At 42.5% G+C, this 19,088-nt stretch overlaps 1 protein-coding gene across 2 annotated transcripts in view; it reads right to left on the reverse strand.

Moving 5' to 3' along the window:
• The window catches only part of slc12a8 (solute carrier family 12 member 8), a 35,584-nt gene extending 16,856 nt beyond the window's left edge, over positions 1-18,728 (reverse strand). The window contains exons 1-6 of one of the 2 annotated variants that reach the window (XM_020499546.2): positions 18,513-18,728; positions 18,091-18,179; positions 17,619-17,806; positions 4,424-4,570; positions 3,520-3,711; positions 3,085-3,316 (exon numbers count right to left, since the gene is read on the reverse strand). In XM_020499546.2, the coding sequence (XP_020355135.1) occupies positions 3,085-3,316; positions 3,520-3,711; positions 4,424-4,570; positions 17,619-17,759 (712 nt within the window). In that variant the 5' untranslated portion in view covers positions 17,760-17,806; positions 18,091-18,179; positions 18,513-18,728. The remainder of the gene's footprint in view (positions 1-3,084; positions 3,317-3,519; positions 3,712-4,423; positions 4,571-17,618; positions 17,807-18,090; positions 18,180-18,512) is intronic. The other variant, XM_020499554.2, reaches the window with a different exon arrangement.
• Between the last annotated feature and the right edge of the window lie 360 nt (positions 18,729-19,088).

Here is a 19,088-nt window from a genome sequence, read left to right on the forward strand (position 1 = left end):
ATAAATGAACACATGCATGATTCACAGACTCTATAATGTGAGGACAGAGGATAATCATTATATTAGTTGTGAAGAAGATGACTTTATCGTCCAGTGTACACACTACTGAGACTCCTGTATTTTTTCTACCCGAGAGTCAGACCACGCTATTGCAGCCAGGAATGACTTGTCAGACTACATCATTAAACAGTTACATGAACAGGGGAATGAGGTTAAGATTACTTCACAAATCAAAACGTGTTCTCTTTTAAAGGGTTAGATGTATTCCCATTTGACTCAAATAATGAGTTTTCCCACACAGAGCACAGGTCAGCATCAGGATAACGATGCAGAAATGTTAGAGATTTAGAAGATGTTTCAAATGTATTTATATTTTACTACAAAGATATGGCACTACTGAGAGTGGCATAGAGCTTCTGGATTCTCCCACGAGAAACTGGTAATCATTCCTTTACCTCTCAGACCTCTATACTGCCTTAGCTGTCTGACGTTAAGAGTAGTCACAGTCAGTAAGGCACTATAAAGGCAGGTAGATGAGGTAAAGAAAACTGCAATCATCTGGCTGTTAGTGTAATAAGCAGTAACCAATCCTTTACTACAACATTTCCGTAACATAGACAACCTATCTAAATGAGAAAATGTGGCATTCTTGAAATCTGCTGTATTTGACACTTCAGTTTCAGAATTTCATCTACTTCATCCATGACCAGAAATACATATATCTTGCCATAAAAGACAGCATTAACCATTGAGACCACCTTGACCCTATGTCAACCAGCCTAGCTGACCTTCTATTGATATCACCAGTCTGATAGTCTGATCTAAAGTGTTATCAAACTATAAACTGGCACCTCCCAGCCAAACCAGGCCGTACATCCTCCAACCAAGGGTGTATCCAAAATAGCTCCCTATCCACTATAGAGTGCACAACTTTTGACCAGAGCTCTAATGGTCCTGGTCAAAAGTAGTGTACTATTTATGAAATAGGTTGCCATTTCAGACGCAGTCCTATTCTCCTAGACTGGAGGACAGGGTGGCTCCGTGCCAAAGCATGAGATCACCTCAAAACATAGCAGCAACTTATTAGGAAAGACCTGGGCATCAGTTTCACTAGGCCATAACTACAAGATGTGATCCCTATGGCAGCTCTAGGTTGGGTCCCAAATGTCACCCTATTCCCATAGGTCTCTGGTCAAAAGTACTGCACTATGCAGGGAATAGGTAGCCATTTGGTATCCAGACCTGGGCTCTGGGTTCTGACTGAGAAAGAGAGGATCATTACGGATGAGAAGTTTGGACTGGAAAGGAAAGGAGAGACATGGTGTGCAAAAGTCTGGGGTAAGGTTTAAGGTTTCAGCTTACTGAACTAAACCAACCCCCATCACCACCACTACCACCATTTACGTAGTCTTCTTTGTGGTTTGTTGAGAGAAAGAAAGGAGAAACACCCAGCTCCTACTGGAATACTGTGTATTTGCATCCCAAATGGCACCCTATTCTCTTATACAGGAGTTCTCAAACTTCTTGGGTCCAGTGACACCTTTTGTGATTGCAAATATATCAGGGACCCCCTCGTTATCAGAAGTCTACAAGGAGTTTTACTATGATGTCTGCCGATACCATATACAAGGCCCGCCTCTTGGCATCGTAGTGAATTCTGTCATGGGGCAGAGAGATTTAAAGCAAATTTCAGAACTTTTACGCATTTTGCCATGAGGCAGAGCAAACCTTTCGGTTTTAAAGCTTAAATTACACTGCATTAATGTATAAATGTATAATTGGTGGAGTACTGTTCATACCAATATCCCTGTGAGCCCACAAGCCCATGTTGCCCAGGGTTAAGAACATAAATTGTACATTAATATTATTACATTGTTTTACACACTTTAATCTATTAGTAATATTCATTAAAAGATAAGTGCAAAAAAATGTATAACAATAATCATTCTGACCATAGACCACCTGCAGTAACTCTGCGGACCCCACTTTGATAACCCTTGCCCCAATCAGTGTACTACCTTTGTCAAAGGTAGTACACTACACAGAGAGTAGGGTGCCATTTGAAACTCAGACTGTTCTCTTCCCTTGGACTGGACAGGAAGTGGATAATCAGTGATAACGGGAAGAGCAGGGATCAACTTCCGGTTGAAGGCCGGGGAAAGAAAGACATTCTGGCTAAACCACGCCCATCATGAAAAACATTCCGGGTAAACATTACACAAGACTGCTGCCTGAGTCAATCAAACTTGCCTCATCACTGATTACTGTCATTCAGATCAATGCAGAAACTTTTTCTTTATTTTCTTGAATAGTCACCAGTTGAAGTGTCCTGGGGTCAGTTGGGGTCACTCAGTCAAGCACCTGATTCATTATTTCTACTGCATGCATTATCTTTGTTCATTAGCTACTACACTCACACACACAGTATTGAAATGTCAAACTGTGATGGGGAGCCTATAAGTTTCTCTACAGCCAAAAACATTTCTGATTTTATTTGACCAAGGGGAAAAACTAGGTATGTTTATATGCTACTGCATAAGAGTATGACGAGTATGAAGTAAGAGGTGCAGTACATTTGCAACGAAGCTGAGAGATGGCTAATGACGAACTCTGAAGTCTACGGCAAATGCAGTGCAGAGAAAGCTTGTGGTTATCCTCCAGGCTATATTATGCCACAGTGACACCTACTGGACAAAATTGTTAATTGAACCTATGATTTAAACCGGTGGTTCTTAAACCTCTCCTCTGAGACCCAATGTAGTTGAACTATTCCAGAATTAGCACACCTGATTTAACTAGTCAACAAATGATCAAGCCCATGACAAGGTGAATGAGGCGAGCTAGTTCAGGACTACAAGAAAATTGTGAAATGTCTGGGGATCCCCAAGAAGAGGTTTGAGGACCACTGATCTAGGCTAAAAAAGAACAACTCCTCACACCACCACTGTGCTACTCCTGGCACTAAAGTTCCTTCTGTTAGTGCTACACACACACTTCTGTCAGTTCACTATACACTACAGTCCAGGAGATTTTGTCAAGCAGAACACATCAGCAGGCCTACTGTAGGCTATGCCATGTACACACCTGGGTCGAGGTGTGAAAACGTCCCAATAACGAAGTCCAGCGTTGAGACAGCCAGCACGGCCAGTAGTATCAGCTGGAGACGGACGATCCATTTGACCCCGGCGAGGTTAATACCCAGAAGGCCGAGCAGGACAGCCACAGACATCCCTCTAACGGCCCACTCACTCTGCAGGCTCAGGAGCTGAGCAATAGACTCTGAGAACCCTGTGATATACATGGCTCCAGCCACACACTGTTGAAATCAAAACACACAGAGAAGACATACATGAGATCTTGTATGTAAACATATTGATTCTTCTTTTATTTATTTAGTTGTATAATCTTTGTTTTAAAAGGTGAGTTGACTGAAGGTAAGTTGTCCTTTACCACAATGCAAAGGGTTGCAGGAGGATGAAGGGGGAATGAAAACATGTACACACACATGGTGTTTCTCACCTGGCCGAAAACATACAGGAGCCCCACGGTCCCACCTACTCTTCCTCCCAGGACAGTAGAGATCATGGAGTAAACTCCACCACTACCGACCCCACAGCGTTCGCAGACGCCGATGCCTGACATCACTGTTACCAGGGCAACGATAACCACCACGGATACCAGGAGCATACCTAGCAATACACCTAGGTTCCCCTTTCATCATCAAGAGAAAAAACAAAAATAAAGTCATACAATATATGGAACAGGTCCTTGTATGTCTAGATCAGCCTAGCACTAACACTACCTATTCAACAAATCATTGAATCGCTATGCCCTTGACTAGTTGAATCAGGTGTTTTAGTGCTGGGCTATAGAACCCACATGTGCACACCGTAGGGCAGAACTACTCAAGTACTATTTCAGAAGGTCCAGTCACACAAATTTCCTAGGTGGCAAATGTCCGAATGGATATTGTCATTTACCGGCATAGTAACAAACCCCCAAATCGCAACCCATGCAAACCCAAACTGTTCACACCCCTCTTGATGGAGTAGAGAAAGTTTTCCAGTTTTAATGCTCATTCCCTACAATTCTACAAAATGTGGCAGGTAGAAATTTTGCCATGTTCTGTGAGTACATATGATACCAGGGGTATCATATGGGGGGGGGGGGGGGGGGGGTCAGGACCAGCAGTCTATATTGAGTCTATTGACCCGGCTCTGGGTTCGGATCCAGCCTGTGGTCCGCCTGTTCAGTATGCAGACCCCTAGGTGAGCAAACTCATGCCTACAGCTACCTTCCCTGGGACTACAGTTGAAAACTAGCTAGCTGGCCAAATCTGGTAAATTTACATAAATGTTGATTGGTGTGCATTGTCCCTGTCAAATAAATGTATTGAATGAAATTAAATTAAATTCAAACTCACCACCAGCCACCCAGTGCGGAGGAACAACACCACACCAAAGATGTTGATCATACAGGTAGTAAACACTCCGTCCCACGTCCCAAACAGGACAGGCTCCCACACAAACAGCTTCACCCTCCACCATGGCTGAGAGAGATGCTGCGACCCCTGCAGTTTAGAATAGACGACATTTCCCGATTTTTACCAGACCTGCACAACTTTTATAGTCTGGTCCAGTAGGGATTTTAGCATGTAAATCTTGGTGGGGCCAAAATATATATATATATATTGTTTTTGACGCATGCCACCAAAGCCACTACCCAACACTAAACAATCAATGAATTGCACTATCACAGTGACAAACGGTTCCCACAAACTGTTACATAAAGCTGTCCCAATAGCAGAGCTTTCTTTTCAGCACCATGCAGTGAATCCTTACCATTGCAAAACCTGGCTAACAGCAGGGCCTTGTCTGGCGGAGAAACAGTTAATTCAGCCTCATGTACTGACTTTAAAAAAAAACGTGGTTTCTACTGACAATTGAGATGTACAAACTATGGCATAATGGGACGACGAGCAGATAAGAGGCAATCCGTAACTTAGATTAAGACAATGAACGAGCTAGGACGAACGTAGTCAATATAACAATTTTTCAGCACTTTTTAAATGTACAGTGACATAATTCATAACATGGGCTGTTCTTGCAGTATTCTCCCTGTACACCAAGTCAGACCTGTAGGATAAATAAAAGCGGCATATAAGCAGACAATGAAAGCTCTTACAATATTAGATTGTTACATTTCTCTAAAACAGGCTATAGTCTACATGTGCACCACCAAGTCAAAACAGTAGGCAAAAGGATGAGGGGGAATGGGAACTAATTATTAGGGTGAGGGACATGGGCTATTAACAGCTTACTACACAACTTACACTTAGTATTACTTCCTTAGCTACGGTATACATATCTCCCTGGCATATTGCATCATTAATGCAGCAGCATACAATACATGCTGTGCTCACTTGAACAGGATGGTGGCGCAATGGTTCTTGTGGGCATATTTTGTCATCAAACTTTGACATCAAAGTCTGGCATGCTCTGAATTTTTCTGGCACTTTCAAGACAACTGGGAACTTGGAAAAAACAAGAATGAATCATGACGTCAGTGATCTTCAGGTCGGAGCACTAGAAATAGGCCCGACTTGGAATTCTGAGTTGTTTTTTACGACTTCCCAGTTGTATTAAACTCACTGAAGTTTGGGATTTCCCAGTTCAGAGTTTCCAGTTCTTTTGAACGCGGCAGAAGTCATGCTGGATTGACAGCATGGTCAATGCATTCAACCTTTTCTGGCCCATGGTGTTGAATGTATTTCCAAGATGGCCTAGCAGTCAGACGTCTTTGTCTGTATCTTTTTGTATCTTTTTCTTCGCATTCTTTTTAATATTTTTCCTAAACCTCAACATCAAAATACTCTCCTGCAACCCGCCTCACCCAATGTGGTGTGCATCTGAGGCTAGCTAGCTAACTAGCTACCAGCTATCAGTCAGCTAAAGCTCTCACCAGTTCGTACAACGCATTTCAAACCAGAGCATATCGGACCTATTTTTCTCTCCATATCCCCGGATTCCTACAGCAAACTCTGAACCCTTTCATCTGGATCAAGGCAGCTAGCTAACCACAACCCGGGATGACTACTCCTGGCTAATGTTTCCGTCCCGTAGCAAGCACCAACCAGCTAGCCCATGCTAGACCCATCTCCCAGCTAGGGCTCCTGGGCTACTCACTCCTGAAGCCCACTCCTCGGCTACAATATCCGGACCCCTTCTAGTGCCGGTACGGGGCACGGAACCCCCGACATAATCTGCCCAAGGATCCCAACAGGCCCCTCAGGTGCGACGTCCCCTGAAGGCCCATTATGCTAACCGCAGCCTGCTAGCTATCTGTAGCATATTGGACTGTTAGCTGATCCACCGGCCAGTTTCTTGGACCACTATACCTATTTTGCCAATTGGACTTGGACCCCTCTGCTACTTGGAACCCTACTAATTCCACGACTGGTCTATCGACGTCACCGCACGAGGAGGCAAAAACAGACTTTTCCTCCATCGCGACATCCCTCTAAGTCCCTTATGCTAGCTTGCTAGCCCCGGCCTGCTAACTGTCTGAATCGCTGTGTCCCCAGCCAGCCCAACCACTCACTGGACCCATACGATCACTTGGCTACGCATGCCTCTCCCTAATATCAATGTGCCTTGTCCATTACTGTCCTGGTTAGTGATTACGGTCTTATTTCATTGTAGAGCCTATAGCACTGCTCAATATGCCTTAACCAACCATGTTGTTCCACCTCCCACATATGCGATGACATCACCTGGTTTAAACGTCTCTAGACACTATATCGCTCTCTTCATCACTCAATGCCTAGGTTTACCTCCAATGTACTCCCTTTCCTAACATACCTTTGTCTGTACATTATGCCTTGAATCTATGCTATCGTGCCCAGAAACCTGCTCCCTTCGCTCTCTGTTCTGAACGTGCTAGACGGCCAGTTCTTATAGCCTTTAGCCTTACCCTTCTCCTACTTCTCCTCTGGTGATGTAGAGGTTAATCCAGGACCTGCAGTGCCTAGCTCCACTCCCACTCCCCAGATTCTCTCATTTATTGACTTCTGTAACCGTAAAAGCCTTGGTTTCATGCATGTTAACATTAGAAGCCTACTCCCTAAGTTTGCTTTATTCACTGCTTTAGCACATTCTGCCCACCCAGATGTCTTAGCCGTGTCTGAATCCTGGCTTAGGAAAACCACCAAAAACCCTGAAATTTCCATCCCTACCTATGACATTTTCTGCCAAGATAGAACTGCCAAAGGGGGCAGTGTTGCAATCTACTGCAGAGATAGTAAGATAGAACTCTGCAGGCTATCAGGTCTGTACCAAAACAATTTGAGCTTCTACTTCTAAAAATTCACCTTTCCAGAAACAAGTCTCTCACCGTTGCTGCTTGCGATAGACCCCCCTCTGCCCCCAGCTGTGCCCTGGACACCATATGTGAATTGCTTGCCCCCCATCTATCTTCTGAGCTCGTGCTGCTAGGTGACCTAAACTGGGACATGCTTAATACCCCGGCCATCCTACAATCTAAGCTTGTTGCCCTCAATCTCACACAAATTATCAATGAACCTACCAGGTACAACCCCAAATCCATAAACATGGGAACCCTCATAGATATCATCCTAACTAACTCACCCTCCAAATACACATCTGCTGTTTTCAACCAAGATCTCAGCGATCTGTGCCTAATTTTTTCCTGCATCCGTAATGGGTCTGTGGTCAAACGACCACCCCTCATCACTGTCAAACGCTCCGTAAAACACTTCTGCGAACAGGCCTTTCTAAGTGACCTGGCCGGGGTATCCTGGAATGACATTGGCCTCATCCCGTCAGTAGAGGATGCCTGGTTATTCTTTAAAAGTGCTTTCCTCACCATCTTAAATAAGCAAGCTCCATTCAAAAAATATAGAACTAGGAATAGGTATAGCCCTTGGTTAACTCCAGACCTGTCTGCCCTTGACCAGCACAAAAACATCCTGTGGCGTTCTGCATTAGCATCGAATAGCATAGTGATATGCCACTTTTTAGGGAAGTTAGGAACCAATATACACAGGCAGTTACGAAAGCTAAGGCTAGCTTTTTCAAACAGAAATTTGCATCCTGTAGCACAAACTCAAAAAGGTTCTGGCACTCTGTACAGTACCTGCCCACTGCACTGAGGTTAGGAAACACTGTCACTACCGATAAATCCACAATAATTGAGAATTTCAATAATAATTGTACGACTGGCCATGCTTTCCACCTGGCTACCCCTACCCCGGTCAACAGCCCTGTGATCCCCACAGTAACTCGCCCAGACCTCCCCACTTCTCCTTCACCCAAATTAAGATAGCTAATGTTCTGAAAGAGCTGCAAAATCTGGACCCCTACAAATCACCCGGGCTAGACAATCTGGACCCTCTCTTTCTAAAATTATCTGCCTAAATTGTTGCAACCCTTATTACTAGCCTGTTCAACCTCTCTTTCGTATCGTCTGAGATTCCCATAGATTGGAAAGCTGCCGCGGTCATCCCCCTTTTCAAAGGGGGAGACACTCTAGACCCAAACTGCTACAAACCTATTTCTATCCTACCCTGCCTTTCTAAGGTCTTTGAAAGCCAAGTTAACAAACAGATTACCGCCCATTTCGAATCTCATCGTACCTTCTCCGCTATGCAATCTGGTTTCAGAGCTGGTCATAGGTGCACCTCAGCCAAGCTCAAGGTCCTAAAGGATATCATAACCGCCATCAATAAGAGACATTACTGTGCAGCCGTATTCATCGACCTGCCTTCGACTCTGTCAATCACAACATTCTTATTGGCAGACTCAACAGCCTTGGTTTCTCAAATGATTACCTCGCTTGGTTCATCAACTACTTCTCCGATAGAGTTCAGTGTGTCAAATCGGAGGGCCTGTTGTCCGGACCTCTGGCAGTCTCTATGGGGGTGCCACAGGGTTCAATTCTTGGGCCAACTCTCTTCTCTGGATACATCAATGATGTCTCTCTCACTACTGGTGATTCTTTGATCCACCTCTACGCAGACGACATTCTGTATACCTCTGGCCCTTCGTTGGACACTGTGTTAACTAACCTCCAGATGAGCTTCAATGCCATACAACTCTCCTTCCGTGGCCTCCAACCGATCACTGCCCGCCCATCCAGCATCACTACTCTGGACTAGAGGTCGACCGATTAATCGGAATGGCCGATTAATTAGGGCCGATTTTAAGTTTTCATAACAATCGGAAATCGGTATTTTTGGACAACGATTTTTTTTATACACCTTTATTTAACTAGGCAAGTCAGTTAAGAACACATTCTTATTTTCAATGACGGCCTAGGAATGGTGGGTTAACTGCCTTGTTCAGGGGCAGAATGACAGATTTTTACCTTGTCAGCTCTGGGATTCAATCTTGCAACCTTACGGTTAACTAGTCCAACGCTCTAACCAGCTGCCTCTCATTGCACTCCACGAGGAGCCTGCCTGTTACACGAATGCAGTAGAAGCCAAGGTAAGTTGATAGCTAGCATTAAACTTATCTTATAAAAAACAATCAATCATAATCACTAGTTAACTACACATGGTTGATGATATTACTAGTTTATCTAGTGTGTCCTGCGTTGCATATAATCAATGCAATGCTGGGGGATGATTTAACAAAAGCGCATTTGTGAAAAAAGCACAATCGTTGCACGACTGTACCTAACCATAAACACCAATGCCTTTCTTAAAATCAATACACAGAAGTATTAAACCTGCATATTTAGCTAAAAGAAATCCAGGTTAGCAAGCAATATTAACCAGGTGAAATTGTGTTACTTCTCTTGCGTTCATTGCACGCAGAGTCCGGGTATATGCAACAGTTTGGGCAGCCTGGCTCATTGCGAACTAATTTGCCAGAATTTTACGTAATTATGACATAACATTGAAGTTTGTACAATGTAACAAGAAGATTTAGACTTAGGGATGCCAACCGTTAGATAAAATCCAGAAAGGTTCCGTATTTCACTGAAATAAACGTTTTGTTTTCGAAATGATAGTTTGCAGATTCGACCATATTAATGACCAAAGGCTCGTATTTCTGTGTGTTACTATGTCATAATTAAGTCTATGATTTGATAGAGCAGTCTGACTGAGAGATGGTTGGCAGAAGCAGGCTCGTAAGCATTCATTCAAACAACACTTTAGTGCGTTTTGCCGGCAGCTCTTCGCAAGCACAGCGCTGTTTAAGACTTCAAGCCTATCAGCCTAATGGCTGGTTTAACATATGTGAAATGGCTAGCTAGTTAGCGGGGTGCGTGCTAATAGCATTTCAAACGTCACTCGCTCTGAGACTTGGAGTAGTTATTCCCCTTGCTCTGCAAGGGCCGAGGCTTTTGTGGAGTGATGGGTAACGCTGCTTCGAGTGTGGCTGTTGTCGATGTGTCCCTGGTTCGAGCCCAGGTAGGGGCGAGGAGAGGGACGGAAGCTATACTGTTCCACTGGCAATACTAAAGTTCCTATAAGAACATCCAATAGTCAAAGGTATATGAAATACAAATGGCATAGAGAGAAATAATCCTATAAATACTACATTAACTACAACCTAAAACCTCCTAACTTGGAATATTTTAAGTCTCATGTTAAAAGGAACCACCAGCTTTCATATGTTCTGGGCAAGGAACTCAAACGTTAGCTTTTTTACATGGCACAAATTGCACTTTTAATTCTCCAACACTATGTTTTTGCATTATTTAAACCAAATTGAACATGTTTCATTATTTATTTGAAGCTAAATAGATTTTTATTGATGTATTATATTAAGTTTAAAAAAGTGTTCATTCAGTACTGTTGTAATTGTCATTATTACAAATAAAAAGAAAATCGGCCGATTAATCGGTATTGGCTTTTTTTGGTCCTCCAATAATCGGTATTGAAAAATCATAATTGGTCGACCTCTACTCTGGACGGTTCTGACTTAGAATATGTGGACAACTACAAATACCTAGGTGTCTGGTTAGACTGTAAACTCTCCTTCCAGACTCACATCAGACATCTCCAATCCAAAATTAAATCCCGGGTGTGGCGAGCCTTCTGTGACCGACTGGGGGTCGCCGTCGCCATCCCCAGACCAACTGGCAGACGGAACACCTGAACCAAGAAATAGGGAAGTACCTCTGCCAACAATGTTCTGCCTCTGCACCAAGCTGGAGTCGGTATATGGCCTGGGCCGAATACGCTCAGAACTCACTCATGCATTCAGCCCTCCGCCTTACTCCGTTTCAGTGTGTACTTGGTTACCAACCCCCATGTTTCCCTGGGAGGCGGAGCCTGATACTGTCCCAGCTGTCATTGACTGGTTTCGGTGTAGTGAGCGGGAATGGGAGACTGCTCACGGTATCTGCAGGAAGCCTCTAAAACCCAGAAACGCTTTGCCGACAGACGCCGCCGACCTATGCCACTTTCACCCCGGACAGCATGTGTGGATCTCTATCAGAGACATACGGCTCCGCCTCCCCTGCAAAAAGTTATTTCCTTGCTTCATTGGTCCCTTCAAGATAATCCATCGCATCAACCCTGTCACATACCACCTCCAGTTACTTCTGCGAAGGCCTAATAAACACCTGCTGCACTCTGCTCGTGAATCTACACTTTTTCTTCCCTGATTATTCATTACAGGCCAACTACATAACTCAACTTTCCAAATATTAAGCACCTTGCTTATATTTCCAACAGGAGTATAGCCTTTCTGGGTGGCAGGAAAATAAACCACGGGGAAAAGCATCCTCCATTTGCTATTTAGATGACATGTATTTTATTCCCACTGTCCCCGTTTCGATACAGGTGCATGATAATGGTCCATTCTAAATCAAAACAAATGTCGCACATATATTATTTTGTTTATGTAGACAAAATTAAATCAAGAATAGTCTGATCGGTGACAATATTAGCCTATCACTTGTGAATGATATATTATCACTTTTGAATGATGCCCAGCATAACAATGCCTTTTTGTGACTTGTTCGAATCATTGTCGCACACCTCATGTAGCCTAGCGCATAGGCCTATGTTTTAATAAGGTTTGTATCGTAACTAAAGTGGTGAAATAACTACTTACAATTAAACACATTCTGCTAATGGAACATTCACGCTTATAGCCTACTACCATGTGCACATTGCTGCCCTTATAATGTGAAGAAATAGCCTAATAGCCTAATCAACATTTTAAGCTAAACGTTCTGCTCTGTTGCGTCAGCCAAATTTAATAAAAACGTTTTTTTGATGCTAGTGGTTGTATTCATTTGGGATCTATCGCATGCCCCAACTGTCTCAGACAATGTTTGTAATATTTATTTCTCACACAGAATAGGTCAACTTTTGTACTATGGGGGATATTAGATTGACATAGGATAGAGCTTTTGCTGTTCATTAGGACTACTCATCTTGTTGGCTGACGAAAAGTTAATGTGGACAGTTCTTCCAATATCTTCAATAAGCACCTCGTAATTGGATAAGGACACACGCAGTTGCATCCCGATGTGTCTGTCTTCACTTGTAGCCTGTGAGAAAGACCCTATCATGTGACGGAGAGCAGTGTGATAGAGAGACGCTTCGGATTGCATAGCACACTCAGGGAGAATGTCACAATGCAGCACCCCGATTGCAAAAGGCATGGATTTGTTAGGGTGCATTACTGCCACAAAGAGGATGCCATCGTGAAATGATCAAGTGCTTGTCAAATTGTAAATGAGAGACAAAGCAGAAATCATGCCTTTCAAGCAACTTTATTCAAATCATCATTAGAGTTGCATCATGCAGCCTTACAATGTATTAAAAATCAAAACATATAGCCCAAAAATGGTAAAATAACTCAAGTTAAATTAATAAATTAAGCATAAAGGAGAACCTATTTCTTTGTAAACCGCTCAACACAGAATAGCCACATTCCCTCAAATCGTTTGGAGAAAATATTTATTTTATTCAGCTTTGTTCAATTGTATTCTCCATCAAACAGGCGAAGCATCAATACAGGACTAAGATTGAATCGTACTACACCGGCTTCAATGCTCGTCGGATGTGGCAGTGTTTGTAAACTAATACAATCTACAAAGAGAAGCACAGCCACGAGCTGCCCAGTGACACAAACCCACCAAACGAGCTAAATTACTTCTATGCCCGCTTCGAGATGAGGAACACTGAAACATGCATGAGAGCACCAGCTGTTCCGGCAAAATGTGTGATCACGCTCTCCGTAGCCGATGTGATTAAGACCTTTAAACAGGTCAACATTCACAAGGCCGCACGGCCAGACGAATTACCAGGACGTGTACCTCGAGCATGCGCTGACCAACTGGCAAGTGACATCACTGACATTTTCAACCTCTCATAAACTGGATCTGTAATACCAGCATGTTTAAAGCAGACGACCATAGTCCCTGTGCCCAAGAAAACTAAGGTAACCTGCCTAAATGACTACTGTCTGTAACCATGAAGCGCTGACAATGGCTCACATCAACAACATTATCCAAGAAATACTAGACCCACTCCAATTTGCATACCGCCCCAACAGATCTACAGATGATGCAATCTCTATTGCACTCAACATCGCCCTTTCCCACCTGGACAAAAGGAACACCTATGTGAGAATGCTATTAATTGACTACAGCTCAGCGTTCCGCACCATAGTGCCCTCAAAGCTCATCAAGTTAAGGATCCTGGGACTAAACACCTCCCTCTGCAACTGGATCCTGGACTTACTGGCGGCCCGTCACCTTTCTATTTTAAATTTTTTACTGAACAAATATTATTATTATTTTTCTTAACTTCTTAAAGCATTGTTGGCTAAGGGCTTGTAAGTAAGCATTTCACTAAGATCTACTACACCTGTTGTATTCGGCGCATGTGACAAATAAAATTAGATTTGAACATAATATAAAATAATGCCACTGAACTATAAGCAAATCTGGTCTGCTAAATTAACTAGCGTAGCACACAGCCATTTGGCATAGCCACATCAAGACCTAACATAAGTACTCAGAGTATACTATTATTTTCTTCTGAAATAGACAATATTGTCTTCATTTAATGCTTCTTTAGACCTGTCTAAAATAAATAAAAATATTTATTGTGGTGTCGGCTATATAAAATGGATTTATTAGACTTTTTAAAATAGCTGGTAGGCATTGTGTGGAAGCCTGTAGATGCTAATTATGTTTATGTTGATTAACAGTCAATACCCGTGAGACCGACAGTTATGTGCTTGACGATCACCGGCTGACAGAATGTTGTGCCCGCCACAGCCCTAAATGTTCCGCCACTGATTCCTTCCAAACCACTCATTGTTGAATTTGCGATTTCCAACTTGTTGTGTAATGTTTATGGTCATTGGCCAATGAGCACCGATACAGTGCCAGTAGGATTTGCCAGTAGATTGTCAACATGATTCATGATGATAGCAAATTTCAATTTACAAAAACAAACTGCACTTTCGTCTTTTGAGCTTCTAGTCATGAAATCTATGCAGCCTAATCAATCACTTTTTATAGCTACTGTTTACAGGCCTCCTGGGCCATACACAGCATTCCTCACTGAGTTCCCTGAATTCCTATCGGACCTTGTAGTCATGGCAGATAATATTCAAATTTTTGGTGACTTTAATATTCACATGGAAAAGTCCACAGACCCACTCTAAAAGGCTTTCGAAACCATCATCGACTCAGTGGGTTTTGGATATTTTGGATCTTAATGTTTTTCCTTATAATCCTCGACTATCGGACAACCAATTTATTACGTTTGCAATCGCAATAAATAATCTGCTTAGACGCCAACCAAGGATCATCAAAAGCTGTGCTTTGAATTGTCCAACATCCCAAATATTCCTAGATGCCCTTCCAGACTCCCTCCACCTACCCAAGGATGTCGTACTACAAAAATCGGTTAACCACCTGAGGAATTAAATGTAACCTTGAGTAATACCCTAGATGTAGTCAAAAAAACATTTGTCAAAAAATAAAAACTAGCTCCCTGGTATACAGAAAATACCCGAGCTCTGAAGCAAGCTTCCAGAAAATTGGAAAGGAAATGACGCTCCACCAAACTAGAAGTCTTCCGACTAGCTTGGAAAGACAGTACCGTGCAGTATCGAAGAGCCCTCACTGCTGCTCAATCATCCTATTTTTCCAACTTAATTGAAGAGAATAAGAACAATCCAAAATGTATTTTTGATTCTGCCGCGAAGCTAACTAAAAAGCACTCCCCAAGAGAGGATGGCTTTCATTTCTACAGTGATAAATTCATGAACTTCTTTGACAAAAAGATCATGATCATTAGAAAGCTAATTACAAACTCCTCTTTCAATCTGCATATTTCTCCAAAGCTCAGTTGTCCTGACTCTGCACAACACTGCTAGGACCTAGGATCAAGGGAGACACAAGTTTTAAAAAATTCTCCTATATCTCTTGACACATTCATGAAAATAGTAATGGCCTCTAAACCTTCAAGCTGCATACTTGACCCTATTCCAACTAAACTACCGGTACTAAAAGAGTCCTGTGCTTGGCCCTCCTATGTTGAACATAATAAACAGCTCCCTATCCACCGGATGTGTACCAAACTCACCAAAAGTGGCAGTAATAAAGACTCCCTTGAATAAGTAGAACCTTGACCCAGAAAATATTTTAAAAACTATCGGCCTACATCGAATCTCCCATTCCTCTCAAACACTTTAGGAAAAGCTGTTGCACTGCAACTCACTGAAGACAAACAATGTATACGAAACGCTTCAGTCTGATTTTAGACCCCATCAGAACACTGACACTGTACTCGTGAAGGTGGTAAATTACCTTTTAATGGTGTCATACCAAGGCTCTGCATCTGTCCTCGTGCTCCTAGACCTTAGTGCTGCTTTTGACACCATCGATCATGACATTCTTTTGGAGATATTGGAAAACCAAATTGGTCTACACCGTCAAGTTCTGGCCTGGTTTAGATCTTATCTGTTGGAAAGATATCAGTTTGGCTCTGTGGATGGTTTGTCCTCTGACAAATCAACTGTAAGTTTCACTGCTATGCGGATGACACACAGCTGTACATTTTGATGAAACATGGTGAAGCCCCAAAATTGCCCTCCCTAGGAGCCTGTGTTTCAAACATTAGGAAGTGGATGGCTGCAAATGTTTTACTTTTAAACTCAGACAAAGCAGAGATGCTAGTTCTAGGTCCCAAGAAACAAAGAGATCTTCTGACAATTAATCTTGATGTTTGTACAGTCGTCTCAAATAAAACTGAAGGACCTCGGCATTACTGTGGACCCTGATCTCTCTTTCGACAAACATATCAAGACTATTTCAAGGACAGCTTTTTTCCATCTTTGTAACATTCAAAAATAAGAAACTTTCTGTCCAAAAATGTGGCAGAAAAGTTCATCCATGCTTTTGTCACTTCCAGATTAGACTACTGCAATGCTCTACTTTCCAGCTACCTGGATAAAGCACTAAATACACTTCAGTTAGTGCTAAACACGGCTGCTAGAATCTTGACTAGATCCCAAAAATATGATCATATTACACTGGCTTCCTGTAAAGGCTAGGGCTGGTTTCAAGTTTTTTTTTGCTAACCTACAAAGCATTACATGGGCTTGCTCCTACACATCTCTCCGATTTGGTCCTGCCATACATACCTACGCGTACGCTACTGTCCCAAACAGCTGGAGGAAAGGCGTTCTCCTATATAGCTCAATTTTTATGGAATGGTCTGCCTATCCTTGTGAGAGACGCAGATTCGGTCTGGGACCATGCCTCAAGACTACCTGGCCTAATGACTCCTTGCTGTCCCCAGTCCACCTGGTCTTGAAACTGGAGCAGCAGCACCTGTTCTGCCTGCAGCTATGGAACCCTAACCTGTTCACCGGACATGCTACCTTGTCTCGTACCTGCTGTTTTAAACTCTCTCTCTCTACAGCACCTGCTGTCTCTAACTCTGAATGCCCAGCTATGAAAAGCCAACTGACATGTTCTCCTGAGGTGCTGACCTGTTGCACCCTCTACAACCACTGTGATCATTATTATTTGACCCTGCTGGTCATCTATGAACGTTTGAACATCTTGACCTTGTTCTGTTATAATCTCAACCCGGTACAGCCAGAAGAGGACTGGCCACCCCTGGAGAGCCTGGTTCCTCTCTAGGTTTCTTCCTAGGTTCCTGCCTTTCTATGGAGTTTTTCCAAGCCACCGTGCTTCTACATCTGCATTGGCTGCTATTTGGGGTTTTAGGATGGGTTTCTGTAAAGAACTTTGTGACATCGGCTAATGTAAAAAGGGCTTTATAAATAAATGTGATTGATTGATTGAGCTAGGCTGAAACACCTGCATTTTGGAGCTGCCTTAAGAAAGCAAAAAAGAGACCATGTTCGCATACAGCTTTATTAACTGGGTCGCCACTAGTCTGGTCCCAGATCTGTTTGTGTTTTCTTTCCAACTCAACGCCATAACAATGACCATGAGATTTCACAAGACAGCACAAACATATCTTGGACCAGGCTCCAACTATGTTATCAAAGACTTCCTCATACCCTCAGGGCAGGCAGCATTTGTGGCAACTGTTGACTTTCAGCAAGGTCTTGACTTGTAATGTAATGATAACCTACCTGAGCGTCCTCATGGAACAGATCCTGGACAGGTGTGGTTTTACTGCCGCTGGCCCTCCTAGACTCCCTAGTCTTCAGAAGTTCTGTCACATCCTCCACGTTAGACCTGTGGAGCATCCAGCCGAATGGCAACGCTTCCATAACCGCTTTGACCAAACCTCTGCCTGCACGCACTCTAGTCTAGTACCCTGGAGTGGATGGATACATAAGTACACCAGAGTTTAAAACTGAGTGACTCGCCTTGAAACAAGGTCAATGTGAATATCACTCCTGGTTAAAAGCATTGTATATTCATTAACCCCCAAAGTATACAAAATCAAAGGGCAATGAAATGCTTGGTTTTCAGACAAACTTCTATCTATAGGGCAGTGTCTCAGAAATAAGCTATACAATTATGTATCCTTATTTGATGGGAAAAATCATTAGCTTATTTAAATGTGGAGATACAAAGGTAGCCTAATCATTGCCTTACCTTCCATAGAGCCAAATAGAGGTGTGACAACTAAACAGCCACCCGGATGCAGGCAGGTGTGATTATGCAACAGCACGAGCCTGACTTGCCTGGATCATGGTAGGGTAGTTGTATTCGACGAGAAAAAAAAATCGAATTACCGGTACATTCCTTGACATAAGATGTATTCACTGGGTCAACATGTAATTTAGTCTTTAAGGAAAACGAATCCATTTTCACATTATATCACGTCCGTTATATTAAATGTTTTTTTTTTTCTCTTCACGATTATGCATATAGGCTATATTGCTGGCAATCGGGAATAGGAACAATTCCCGAAACGCAGATCTAAAAAAAAAAAAATCTCAACTCGTCCTTAATTCAGCAAATCTGATGTTGGAACAGTGAAAAATCAGCACAATGATGGTTATTTCTTTACCTACCTCAAAAATGAACTACCATCTCCACTGAAGTCCTCAAAAACAGCCTGTTCCAAATATCGAGTTTCTCATTCTAAAATCTTAATACAATAAAAGTACATTAAAGATCATATAAATGATTAATGTTGTGATAAAAAAATCCAGCCGTATGGTTTGCCCTCACACTCTGTCTGCACCATAAGCGTAGTATTGCTACGTGTTCGACTAACGTCAGCAGGTAAATGTTTGTTTTGTCCAATGCCACTTTATAGGTGTGTTGCTCTGCTCCAAAAAGATACAGCTACGCCATTTGTTAGTTTTGGCCAACCTTCAAATGTGCATTTGGCAGCAATCCAATTGAAATACCAAGGCGAATTCACAAGTGTTAGACTGTGTATTTTATATGCCCTATGATGGAAAAAAGCCTAACAAATGACCTTTAATTATTAGGTTAATATAACTAAAGAAACTGTAGGCCTGCTGTACTGAGAATGTTCATCATGTCCTTCCAAATAAAATACAAACATTCAAATCAGATCTCACATCTAATAGTAATTTACTGAAATAAATCAGCTACAATTAAAGCAGTACATGACATAT

Source organism: Oncorhynchus kisutch, linkage group LG2 (genome assembly GCF_002021735.2).
Source record: "Oncorhynchus kisutch isolate 150728-3 linkage group LG2, Okis_V2, whole genome shotgun sequence".
NCBI classification, from domain to species: domain Eukaryota; kingdom Metazoa; phylum Chordata; class Actinopteri; order Salmoniformes; family Salmonidae; genus Oncorhynchus; species Oncorhynchus kisutch.